Source organism: Lucilia sericata, unplaced genomic scaffold (assembly GCF_015586225.1).
Source record: "Lucilia sericata isolate MDLA Ls3-8-SP2 unplaced genomic scaffold, ASM1558622v1 Contig000019F_arrow, whole genome shotgun sequence".
Lineage (NCBI taxonomy): Eukaryota > Metazoa > Arthropoda > Insecta > Diptera > Calliphoridae > Lucilia > Lucilia sericata.
The window spans coordinates 338,870-353,267 of NW_023994058.1; the positions used below are offsets into that span (position 1 = coordinate 338,870).

General features: G+C 35.4%; 1 protein-coding gene across 1 annotated transcript in view; it reads right to left on the minus strand.

Moving 5' to 3' along the window:
* Nucleotides 1-435: 435 nt before the first annotated feature.
* Nucleotides 436-14,398, minus strand: part of LOC119607775 — a 29,215-nt gene continuing 15,252 nt past the window's right edge. Inside the window, 5 exon segments of the mRNA XM_037961884.1 lie at nt 436-3,017; nt 3,087-3,241; nt 3,297-3,461; nt 3,643-3,759; nt 4,323-4,453. Coding sequence (XP_037817812.1) covers nt 723-3,017; nt 3,087-3,241; nt 3,297-3,461; nt 3,643-3,759; nt 4,323-4,453 — 2,863 coding nt within the window. The 3' untranslated portion in view covers nt 436-722.

Consider the following 14,398-nt stretch of genomic DNA (forward strand, 5'->3'; position numbering starts at 1 on the left):
AGTAACTATTCACCTATAATGTTTAGGATTTGAATATATTCAAAATGGAATAGAACTGAATTACAATTATAGTATAATTTACTAAAACAAACTTAATATGTTAAGAAACACCAATACCACATAAAGGAAGCTATTTTTGGTTTAAAAAGGAAACGTCTAAGATGGCAAAGTTGCTATAAAATAATCTCGGTAGAACGTCTTTCTTGGGCCGCGTTTAGCAAAGGATCGCAATTAAAAGCATCTGCTGCTAGCGGCGAAAACTTTGAAGTACGTTTGACACGACCCGTATTCGGAGCGGAAGCTGTAGTTGTCACTACAGTCGACCCATTGCTACCGCGTATTGCCGTTACTGCCGATAACGATTGTATCGATGGCTGTTGCGGTGTCGAAGATAGTGACAGAGACCGAGATGTATGCAATGATGTTGACGACGATTGTGGTGGAAACTTCGCAATGGTTACAATCGATGTTAGAGTAGCTGAGGAAGAATCATTACTGCCCACTGACAAGTCGCGATGATGATGATGGTGCTGCTGCTGTTGTACGGCAGTTAAATGCGTAGGCGATTTCCTCTTCAATTTACCCGACGAAGGTAAATAATCCTTTTTGTCGGTTCCTCTTGTTGTGCTTATTGATTCTTGAAGTATGGCTGATTGGCGTATTGTTTGCTGTAGTAAAGAATTTACATCAATGGCTGGCCAGGTGACCAGCGAAACACTTCGTCATAAGTAAGAGTCGACAGGTGAATCCACCCGTTTGTGACGATGATGTTTGCTATAGTGCTTACAAGGTTTACGTCCCTTATGGCCATTTGCATCATCTCCCTGACTCGAGGTCGTATTAGTAGTTGTGTCAATGACCGCAACATTAGGTATACCAGTATTAGCAGCAGTTCCAGTAGTTGGTGTGGACAAATTCTTGTTATTTGTTGTCGGTAACTTACGAGGCGTTCCCTGTGATATTTGGTTGGTTGAGGATAGTGAAAAATATTCGGCAGAGTGACTTTGGGAAGATGTATCTTCAGAGAATGCATTACTTAAGCTACGTATGGTAACATCTCCTTCGTCTCCGGGTGTGGATACCACGGAAGAGGGATTCGTTAGTGGTGTTAAGGTACTAGAGTGACCCTCTTCACCCTCGAATGGACCAAGTTTACCTAATGTTAAAGAGGCTATTGTAGTATCTCTGGCAGTACACATGTGACCAGTGTGCGACTCTTCACAGCTGCCGCTGCAGTAACAGCAAGTATTAGAGTTGCAGGAACAGAAACTAATGCTAACACTGCTGCGGCGACTAGTACGAGCAGAACTATCGGTGGTTTCTGGAACTAAAGGTTGTGGTTGGACCTCTTCCTCTACTTCACCATTTAAGTCGAGTTCATGGCCTTCCAAATCTTCTGTACTTGTCTGGGAAGTTTGTCTTTGTGGATGACAATGATGGCAATCAGCTGACACTGTGAATGCATGTGAGCCATGTGGTGCTGAACGAACGGAATGTCGACCTTCTAAAGGCCATTCTTCAAAACTGCTACAACTACTAGAATGTACATGAGAGCACGAGCAACTAGAACATCTTGAACAGCTACTGCAATAGTCATCGGCTGCTATGAAACGTTTGCGTTTTATTTTAACACATTCATTTTGTATAGGCCTCACCGCCAACGAATCATCCTTGCACATATGGTCACAACAATGGCAATAACATCGACCGCCTCCCATATAACGGCGCATATCAGTATCCATTACGTCTTCGTTGGACAATTCATCAGTTTCAATGGTAGTGTTGGAGTTCAAGGAAGATCTTCGCCTCTGACGTTTTCCTCTACCACCATCATCACTGTCAACGTGAATAGGAGCTCTTATAATGGGAGCTAGTGCGCTATCGGCTGCCATTTTAAAAGCAAAATTCGAAGTAGCCGTTGTAGTATTATCTTCGGTCATAGTAGCAGCATCTATTTCTATGGCAATTTCTTGCATGGCGCCTGAAGATGACAATCTTTGATTTTGATCGTCACTAGAATCCAGGGAAGACTTGGTACAAGTATTTGGAAGATGGCCCACAGAGGAGCAGTGTTTCTTATGAAGATGATACATGTAGGGCGGGCGGGAATGACGTCCCGAAGAGCAACGTTTATGACGTTTAAAACTACGATCCTTAGCACAAACCGGCCAATGACCAAAATCCGTTATTGCAGCTGGTGCATCCTTATCACTTCCCGGCATTATGGCTGCATGCTGATGACGCGCATAATAGTGAGGATGGTGTGTTGCGGAGCAGCAACAGTGTGAGGTAGGTGTTACAGAGTGTTGGCAGTGGTGTTGGCACCTTTGAACCTCCGAACAATTACAATAATCTCTTCTCTTTGATGCCGCCAAACACGTACAGTGTTTTTCACAACAGTAGCACGGCTTATGCGGTTCGCTCTTTCTACTTCGGCGTTCGGCCGAACGTTGTTCCCAATTAATCAATGATGTAGGAGTCTGTGTGGCATTGTGCCGTTTCCTTGGTTCACTTTGTAATTGTGCAGTTAGTATTTGTTGCTTACAAGAGCAGATATTATTGGCCATGCTACCATCTTCTTTGAGGTTTCTGTAGCCCTTGTGGACAATAACCACATCTAGTACATCTAAACCGTTCTTATCTTTTTCATCATCTTTGGTAATGGCTGTTTGTTTGGTTGTTATGTTTTTGCCTCCCTTACGGTTCAGTGAGTTGTTATTGTGATATTGAAATGCACGATTGTCGTGATAGTTTTTATTGAATTCATCATCAGCGTGGGCAGTCAAGAGATGGTCATCTCCGCTGCCGCTACTAATTGTGTTCGGTATTGATTGACTAATGCTGTCGGAATTGTTGTTGTTAAGATTGTTAGTGTGTGAATTTTGTTGTTGATTTTGTGTTTGTTGCTGTTGTTGTTCTTCGGGGGCAAACTGCTAATCTCCGCGTCGTACATCACGAGGTTTCGAGTTATGACGATATATCCATACTTGCATTAATATGGCAATATCAAGACTCACCTAAAGAGAAAGAGAAGGAGTTATAAGCGATTGATATAAAATTTGAAGTTAACTTATTTAACAACTAACCTGTAATGTGCCACATATCCAAAACTGTGATGGTGCATTTCTAGCAATAAAGTAACCAGTCTTAAACATATCACCCAGCGTCCACATCAGTACCATATGTATACTCATGCCATATGTGGATTTATTTTTAAAGTTTCGTACAAATTGAGGCGCTCCTAAAATTGGAATTAAATAATTTACGAAATATATTTTGAAATTTTGAAGACTAACCTAACATGGCCTCTGTAAAGACGGCCACAAAACCAACTGTTTCCATAAACCAATCAATGGAAAGCATAAGATATGTTATGGCAGCTCCTACCGCCCAAACAACAAGCATAAAATCCAAATACGATTGAAAATCTGTCCAGTTCCAAAAATACTTTAAGTCTAGATCTAAAAATATGACACCAAATATTAAGTTAAAAAAGAGCGCTACAATATTTGTATTACAACAAAAAGAAATAAACTTTAGTCAATGTACTTAAATAAAATTTTGAAATAAACTCAAAGCCAATTTTCAATCAATGTAGAAAAATATGAAAAATTATAGATCATCTTCAATTGCATTGCTTACCACTTAAATAATGCCGCGAACGGGCACGTTTTAATGGACCAGCTTCCGTGGATATCGAAACTGAACCTGCTGTATCAGTGTCAGTCATTACCGCTTTCGGTAGACGCAGATCATCACCTGTTTCACGTGTTTTATTTTATTGGTTGGCGTTTTCATTTCCATTTTCGCAAAGTAATACATGCAGCAATAAATTTTATAGCAATAAATTATTAGAAGCGATAGTAATAAAATAACGCAAAAATAAAAACGAAGAAAAAAAGCAAGAATTATTACAAGTTGTTGTTTTTATGCTTAGTCAAGCAGTATAAAAATAAAAGTAGTAATTTCACAGTTTTTTTTCTCGAATATAAAGGCTATTCGCTGTTTTGTGTAGAAAAGAAAATTATAAAATTTAATTTTCTATCACGTTTCAATATTTTTTTTAAAATTCATTCAAAAATTGTTTAAATATTATTGAGACTTCTTAATATTAAAGCTTTTAGGGCCGGTTTTATAATTCACATACGGTAGCAAATTTAACTTAAGAAGAACTGTAAAACACGGTCCTAATTTTAAAGAATCTTATATTTTTTATTTAATTTTTAAGTTTCTTATTTTTTATTAAACGAATAACAGACTGTGAAACCTCTTCTCTTTGGTAAAATATCTATAATAATTTTCCTTAATTGAAAAATACAAACCTAAAAATGTGCGTTCTCTGTTATTGGCATTACCACGTTTAACCTTAACACACAAATGTATCATTAGGAACATTGTAACATTCATTACTACACTCTGGACGAGAAGCGGAAGCTCATAACGTTTGGAAAACCTAAAAATATAAAAATAAAATAACTTTATTAATAAATGTAGAAAAAAACAGAGATAAAAAAGGATATTTATGAATAATAAAAGTATACGGATAAAAATACATATGTACATATACTACATATTTATATACAATTTGCTTAGTCAATGGCCTTTAAAGGGGCAGGAGTTTTCGTTAGAATGGTTGGAAACATACCAATTGCTGAATAATAAAAATAAAATTTATTTATCCTAGAAAAAATCATAAATGAAGAATCTTAAAGAGAATTTAAGTAAAATAAAGCAATTAATATTTTACAATTCTAAATCATTTTCTCAAAGCATGTGTTAGTTAAAATTGCAATAATCACAATATTTTTTAACATTATCCTTTTTAAAAAGTTCAAATGTATTACTAAGTGAAAAATTAAATCGTTTTATACTTTTATAACTATACTCGTTTTTTTTTTCACTTCACTGACTGACTGGCCCCCATAAACCCATTCATTAACTTTGTATTTAGAACAACAAACATTTAACGTTTGTCTAAACAAACGTGCCGAAATGCAAAAAGGGTTTGGAATTTATTATGAAAGTAAACACTTTTAATACATACTTGGACGCTATATTTAAACGATATATTGTGAATGAGAACTACACGAAAATATAAAGGAAATTGTTAACAAAATAACGTTTAATATGAAAGACTAAAAAAGTATACACAAAACTGAAAATCGATAAAGTTACTAAATATTAAAATACTAACTGTAAAAGCATGTAAAATGTGTAACAAATTTGCCCACTTTAACATTATAATATTTGTAGCAATAAAAGTGTACTTTTTAACTTTAATACCAGAAGAAAAATAAAATAAATAAAACAGAAATATAAACGAATTTCCTTGAGTATTCAAAGGAAAGTGTATGCTAAAAGAAAATTGTGGCTAAAAAGTTATGTACACATTGATGTTAAATGTTGTCTTAAATTTTAAAAGCTTTTGTTATTCATATAGTTTAAAAAACATACATAATTTGTTAATTTCAAATAAATTCATAAATAATTTTATTATTACTTATGTCATCTGAGATTCCAAACTGTTAACTTTAAATTAAAGGTTTAACCTCTGCTATATCTTCTTCCTTCTTAACTTGAAATTTCAGAAAGTAACTTTAACGTTTAACAAATTTTATATGAACCAAAATCTCACTGATAAATTTCATTATTATCGGTACATAATTGAATTCACCCCATAAAAACCCATGTATTAAAATAATATTCTGTTAAAGTAAATCGTTTAAATATCAAGATTGGCATTAAAGAATACCTAGTCTGTTCCAGAATTGACAACTTAAAAAGTCCTTTTATTAGTACTAATGTCCCTTCAAAGAACGTTTACTTTTTTAAATTTATAATCGGTTCATAACACTCTGTTGAATGTTCAAAACTAAATTTGATGTTGGGAATAATCAAAAATCTTTATTGTTCTAGCGGTGATATTTTAATTTAATCATTCCGTTCTTAAAAAGTTGATTTAACACATACATAAATTGATACATAATAGTGCTGAAAAACGTTTTCAAAAATGGCGGCCACTGCTAAGTACATAAGTCTGTGACATTGACAGTGAACTATATTTTAAAGCTAATAATAATTAGCGACAACATTTAAATTATCATTCCTATTTTTTTATTTATATTTTAAATATACATATGTATACTATATACTGTGAGTAGTCACTTAGTCACTACAATCACACATTTCAAACAAAATTGAAATGTTAATTGTGATAAAATTATGTAACTACAGTTCCATTTTTTAAATATACATAAATTTGTGTACACAACAATAAAAACAACAGCAGTAAAAACCAGAAGAGAAATATTATCTCTTTCAAAATGTACATATAAGTACAGAAACAACTGTAACTTAACACTTTGCAATCAAAAACCCATAGAAATACAAACAATAATGAAATGCACTCATCATCATCATCACATGTAGTAGTTAGTCGTTATAAAAAAATCCGCACATTCAGATCCACACAAAACAAATCCATTGAGATTAAGCTTTTTCGCGCTTATACATCGACTGCACATTTATAATTGTCACTTATTTTAAAAAGGACCTAAGTTTAGATTAGACATTCATTATGATAAAAAAAATAAACTATAAATTGTTTAAGCCCTTACACAGAATCTCTTGAGAATAATAAATCTAAATCGGAGAAGTTTTAATCTCATGATTTCTGCGATTATACCAATCTATACTTAATTTAGAATATCAATTTATTGCTTAATTTATCATTTAGGTCTTTTATAAAAATGCTTTAATACATGTATTAAATAGATGTATGTATCTAAATTTGAAATATGTTTTGTATAAAATTTGTGATGTGCTAAAGTGTGTTTGTTCATCTCAATACAAAAATTTTTGTTGTTAGTGGATTTCAAAGTTTTTTACTTAATAACCTAGTTTATCTTTGAATACTCCGACATAACAGCTAAAACATTCACATACATATTGTTACGTTTTACCTTTTAAAACGTTCGTTTATTTCCTTTTGAAATAAACTGGATTCTTCTTATTGCAAATAAAAGCGTCAATTTGTTAAAAACTACAACAACTCTTTATTTACACAGTTTTATACACAAATACTTTTATAACACAACTTATATAGTAGACTGTAAGGCTGTCTTTTTATCTTTAACACACGAAAGCACACTTGACTTTATTAACTTTACTCAATGACGATTTATTACAGACTGACTCATTTGGTGATTGCCACCGCTATTTATACATGGGCATCACCTTCTTTATATTTCCAGTTTATTCTGGCTCCATCATCTAGATACTTCTACTGATGTAAGTCAATGTTTAGTGGAGACACACACACCTCTTCAACGCTTAGTGATGCCACCCAAATGTTAGTCGCTAAGAAATTTCGGGAACTGGCCGTTAAAAACCGTTTAGTTTAAATGCAAATTCAATTTCGTAACACTGTCCCCCGCTTAAGCCTGTTCGTCCCGAATAGGCACAGATTCACCTTTCCCATAGGCAGCTAGTCGTTCTAGGTGTACAACCTTCATTTTGCTTCTCGGGCTCTTATATTTCTGTATTCGGTAGACTACGTCGTTTAATTTCTTAATCACCACATACGGTCCTTCCCAGTGAGTTTGCAGCTTAGGGGATAAACCTTTTTTACGTTGTGGGCTATACAGTAGTACTAGCTGGCCTTCGGTAAATCCTTCAGAATTTACTGCTCGATCGTATCTGGCCTTCATTTTATCACTGGTCATTTTTATTCGTCTCCGCACGAATTCATGAAGTTCATTAAGGTCATCTTGCTCTTGGGAAAAGTTTTCATCATCCTTACTTTTTGATGACGGCTTTATACCAAATTCTAAATCACCAGGCAGCTTGAGTTCTGTTCCGAAAATAATTTTTGCAGGTGTTCGAGAGGTGGAGTCGTGAACGGCTGTTCGGTAGGCCAGCAGAAATTTTGGTATGTGTTCATCCCAGTCCTTCTGATGTGCACTAACCACTTTTCTCAAATATTCCTCCAGTGTGCGATTGAATCTTTCGACCATGCCATCTGATTGAGGATGCAGTGGAGTTGTTCTTGTTTTTCTTATTCCGTATAAATCGCACATTTCTTTGAACACAGCGGATTCAAAATTTCTGCCCTGGTCCGAATGTAACTCCAATGGTACACCATAACGACATATCCAGTTGTTCACAAACACACCTACGACTGTTTTAGCTTCCTGGTTGGGGATGGCATACACCTCTGGCCATTTGCTGAAATAATCCATAACCACTAGAATATAACGGTTTCCGGCATCACTAACAGGAAAAGGGCCTGCTACATCCATTGCAATCCTCTCAAATGGCGCACCTGAGTTGTACTGCTGAAGTCGTCCACGACTTTTTCTTACTGGACCTTTGGCTGCTATGCATTGTGGACAATTTGAAATCCAATCGGCTACCGATTGTTGACAACCGACCCAATAAAACCGTTGTTTTACCTTTTCTATGGTTTTCGTCACGCCAAGATGTCCACCACTTGGACCGTCATGGAACTCTTTCAATACTTCATTTATTTTAGAGGCAGGTACCACAATTAGATTTGTCACCGTTTTTCCGTCTGCACTTTCCCATATTCGGTATAGGCAGCCATTTAACACTTGTAGACTATTCCATAGAGCCCAATAGGATTTCATTAATGGACTTTCTGCAGATATTTTATTGCGGGCTGGTCTTTTGCCTTCTACTTTAGCCGATATTATCTTTGCCAGTAAGGGGTCATCCCTTTGCGCTTCAGACCAATCTTCAGTGGAATCTATATGGGTTAGCCGAACATCGATGACGCTTTCTTTTACCTCAGCCTTTGTGCAATGCCTGCATTCCACGGTGCATGGTCTTCTCGATAGAGCATCCGCATTACCATGTTTTACACCTTTCCTGTGCTCAATGCTAAAATCATAAGACTGAAGGCGTTCAATCCAACGAGCCAGTTGCCCTTCAGGTTCTTTAAATTGCAGCAACCACCTGAGGGCAGAGTGATCGGTTCTCAGTTGGAAGTGTTGCCCATATAGATACTTATGGTAGTGTTTGACACACTCAACTACTGCTAGGAGTTCGCGACGAGTAACGCAGTAGTTTCTCTCAGGCTTTGAAAGCGTTCGGCTGAAGTATCCGATGACTCTTTCAGTTCCATCGATTACTTGGGAAAGCACACCGCCTATTCCGTATCCACTAGCATCACTATCCAGCACAAACTTTTCTCCAGGTATGGGATATGACAAAATTGGTGCCTTACATAAGAGATCCTTGAGCTTTTGGAATGCTAATTCTTGTGCTTCACCCCAATGGAATGGTTGCGACTTCTTGGTCAATTCATGTAAGCTTGCAGCTACACTGGCGAAATTTGGAACAAATCGTCTGTAGTACGTACAGAGGCCAAGAAAACTTCGCAATTCATGGAGATTTTTCGGCCGTGGCCAGTCTTTTACAACTATTATTTTATCTTCATCTGTTGATATTCCATCTGCTGTTACGCGATGCCCCAAATATTTCACTTCCTTCTGAAACAATGCACATTTCTTTACACTGAGTTTTAGTCCAGCCGCTGATATTCTTTTAAGGACTTCTTCAAGGTTTTTAAGGTGTTCATTAAAAGTATTTCCCATGACAATTATGTCATCGAGATACACCAAACATGTCTTTCCGTGAAGTCCTTTTAATACATGTTCCATTAAGCGCTCGAATGTTGCTGGAGCATTGCAGAGTCCAAAGGGCATTACATTAAACTGCCATAATCCGTCACTAGCACTAAATGCAGTTTTCTCTTTGTCTTTGCCTGCAATCTCTACTTGCCAATATCCACTTTGCAAGTCCAATGTGGAGAACCATTTTGTTCCAGCTAGCGTGTCCAGAGTATCATCAATTCTAGGTAGCGGATAGCTGTCTTTCTTGGTGACATCATTCAGCTTTCTGTAATCTACGCAGAATCTTGTGCTGCCATCTTTCTTCTTAACTAAAACCACGGGCGAGCTCCAAGGACTAGAAGATGGTTCGATTACGCCGTTCCGCTCCATTTCGTTCACTAACTCTTTCACTTCGCTTCGTTTTGCTAAAGGAATACTTCTGGGGGCCTGCTTTATTGGTCTCGCATCGCCAGTATCTATTTGATGTTTTACAATTGCTGTTCTACCTTGATTTTCACTTTTTAAAGCAAAGACAGATGCATGTCTCTTCAGAAGTTGTTTGGCTTTATTTTTATCTGACGGCGCTAGCTTTTCTACCCATTTTCCCACATATTCCGCTAGTAGCTCATGTTCTTTGATGGATTTATTTGCAGGATTTTCCACACAGTTGACTACAGCCTCTGCTGAAGCACATTGACCTAGTTCGGAATTTGGCTTTATGACTTTTTCAAAGCTGGACAAGTTAAGAACTCTTACGGGAACTATTTTGTTTTTACAGGGTTTGACGAGGGCTTTAGCTGTTACAATATCACTTTTTATTTCTGCTGGTTCTACTACCCACAAACTGTTGTCCTCACAATCTCCCTCCATACGGGCCCATATCAAAACCTCTGACTGTGGAGGCAATTTTTCATGTTCAATAGCAACTAGTTTTTTTACTTGAGCCTTGCTTTGATATCCGACATCAAGAGGTATTTCAACATTTCGCCAAATCATAACATTTGGTCCCAAATGTAATTTAATGCCATGCATAATCATGAAGTCTGCACCAATGATTACCTCATCCACGATATCGGCAACAATAAATACATGATCTACGCTTATGTTGGCAATGATTACTTTCGCATTTACTTTACCATAGACAGTGGCAGGCTCTCCAGTGGCGGTGCGTAATCTTACCCCGCATAGTGGTTCAATTGTTTTCTTAACTAAATCTGGTCTAATAATAGACTGCGACGCTCCTGTGTCTATAGTAAAAATGTGCTTTCGACCATTGATGTATCCACCAGCAGTTAGATTACTATTTTTCTGCTGCATTACTGATATGGAGATTGTGGGGCCGTCATATGTGGGAGCTAGCTCTTGCCCCTCAGTGCTAGCTCGTTTTAATTTAAAGGTGATTCTTGTGATGAGTGATGATTTACCTGTTGGTTGTTTCTTGGCGGTGAGACCGATCTGGTACGTTTTCTTTGTGCTTTGCAGTTTCGCTGAATATGTCCGGTTTTTCCACAGTTATAGCATTTGATTTTGGCTTTATTTTGTTTCTCATTTAAAGCCTCTAAAACTGCCTCTTTTATCTCAGTGACTATATTCCTTTCGTTTTCAGCGACAACCTCGACATTTCGTACCTTGAATATTTGTGGCTTTGAAATTATTTTAGCCGTTTCTTGTGCCAGCGCAAATGAGACAGTTTCAGCGAATGATGGCTTTGGTGTGGCACAAACCGCATGTTTTATCTCAGGATCACGTATGCCATTTACAAATGCCTCTATCTTGAAAATATCCAAAAACGGGTGATGTTCTCCTGGATAAGTAAGCTGTATCAATCGCTCGATTTCCAATGCAAAGTCTTGTAGTGTCTCATTGGCCTTCTGCACTCTGCCACGCAATTCCATTCGGTATAATTCCTTTTTATGTTCTCCACCGTACTTGCGTTGTAGTGCTTCCATTATGTCGTCATAATTATTTCTGTTGCTCACTGGTACGCTCTCAAGAACTACTGAAGCACCTCCTTTTAAGGCTAAGATCAATTCTATAGCTTTTTCTTCATTATTCCACATGTTTCTGATGGCAACTGTCTCAAACTGGAACTTGAACACATTAAAAGGTGTGGTGCCATCAAAACTAGGGGCTTTTATTCTACTCGAGGTTTCTGGAATGATTCGTACAGCTCCTTCTTGATATTGCAGATTATTCATCTTTGTTTCTAAGTCTGACACCTTTTTGTCAATGCCATCTACTCTGCTATTAATAACCTCAGACACTTCCAGAATTTTTTCTTCTGTGGCTCTTGAACTTTCCTGAAATTTTGCTTCCATTTCAGCTAAGTGTTTAAAAGTTTCCTTTACCTCAGCTTTAACCTCAGCTCGAAGTTTCTCGTTGTCAGTAAGAAGTTTCTCGTTGTCAGTAAGAAGTTTCTCGTTGTCAGTAAGAAGTTTCTCGTAGTTAGCCTTAGAAGTTTCTTGAACTTCAGCAAATTTCTCCATCATAGCGGCAAACATTGTGTTTAAGTCCATGTTGCTCGTTGTTGAGCGAGTACATATCTCAGTTTCTTCTTTGTACTCGAATTCGTATGTACCTATGTCAATGTCACGCCGCTTGAATTCATCTATTAGCCTCTTTTGCAATTCTGCCTTATTACCGGCTGTCGGTAACTCCATCTTACTCAATTCTCTCTTGAGTTGTTCCACTTTTAGTTCTTCGAACTTCATGACTGCTTTTTATTATGCAATCCCACTTCTGACACCAATTGTTACGTTTTACCTTTTAAAACGTTCGTTTATTTCCTTTTGAAATAAACTGGATTCTTCTTATTGCAAATAAAAGCGTCAATTTGTTAAAAACTACAACAACTCTTTATTTACACAGTTTTATACACAAATACTTTTATAACACAACTTATATAGTAGACTGTAAGGCTGTCTTTTTATCTTTAACACACGAAAGCACACTTGACTTTATTAACTTTACTCAATGACGATTTATTACAGACTGACTCATTTGGTGATTGCCACCGCTATTTATACATGGGCATCACCTTCTTTATATTTCCAGTTTATTCTGGCTCCATCATCTAGATACTTCTACTGATGTAAGTCAATGTTTAGTGGAGACACACACACCTCTTCAACGCTTAGTGATGCCACCCAAATGTTAGTCGCTAAGAAATTTCGGGAACTGGCCGTTACCGTTAAAAACCGTTTAGTTTAAATGCAAATTCAATTTCGTAACAATATGTATAAATTTAACGACTACCATGACAAGAATAACCACAAGTATATAAATATGTACATATAGTAAAAAAGACGAGGACAATCTGAAATGGCCTTTTACAAAGATTTAATTTAATTGAAAAATTCTATCACTATTTCATTATCTATGTAACTATCTATCTATCTATCTATCTATCTATCTATCTATCTATCTATCTATCTATCTATCTATCTATCTATCTATCTATCTTCTATCTATCTATCTATCTATCTATCTATCTATCTATCTATCTATCTATCTATCTATCTATCTATCTATCTATCTATCTATCTATCTATCTATCTATCTATCTATCTATCTATCTATCTATCTATCTATCTATCTATCTATCTATCTATCTATCTATCTATCTATCTATCTATCTATCTATCTATCTATCTATCTATCTATCTATCTATTCTATCTATCTATCTATCTATCTATTCTATCTATCTATCTATCTATCTATCTATCTATCTTCTATCTCTATTCATTATCATCTATCTATCTATCTATCTATCTATCTATCTATCTATCTATCTATCTATCTATCTATCTATCTATCTATCTATCTATCTATCTATCTATCTATCTATCTATCTATCTATCTATCTATCTATCTATCTATCTATATATCTATCTATCTATCTATCTATCTATCTATCTATTTATTAAAAAAACCATTATTACTTTAAAAATTATTTCAGAAACACTAAAATGTCATAAAACAATACAAATATAAAAATATTTTTTCAAAAACATAATATAGAAATGTGTTCATAACTAAAATATTAAAAACGTCCGCGATATACTAAGCTAACAATTGAGATTACTTTGCACTTTTTTCAAAATTAGTATGGATATGTTTTTAACAATTTAGTTTGGAATTTTTTCATTGCGAAGAGGCGATTTTTCTTAATAAATCGATTCTAAATTTTAAACTTGATTATAAACAAATAAATTTTTAAATTCCCTCGTATATTATACAAACATTTATTGAAATAATAATAAAAGAATAGAATATTTATAGTGAGCAGGAGAATTCGTTATTATTTCACTGACATTCTTCATATGGATGTACATTAGTGGTGTCCAAAAAGTGGCGGTTTTGTTTTGAATGTTTTATATCTCTTGGAAAAGACAATTTTCTATAAAATTTGAACGAAATGTTAAGAAAATTTAATTTTAATGGACCATTTTTTGAAGAAATCAAAAAAATTCCTATAGTTTACGAAATTTTACACTTTTCAATCGATTTCCTTTTACAACAGTTAGGTGTTGACACTAAAAAACAAAGTTAGACTCACGCATAAAAACTCATATTTTTTGGGCGCCTGTAATGAACTAAATACATATGTTTGTTAGTTTGTATCTAAGAGTGTGCGTGCATTTGATGAATGACAAGACAGATTACAGATTAAAATGAGAATTATTTGTATGAAAGCATAACAACAATGGACAATAATAATAATATATCAAATGAACTAACTATTTTTTAGTGTTAAATATTT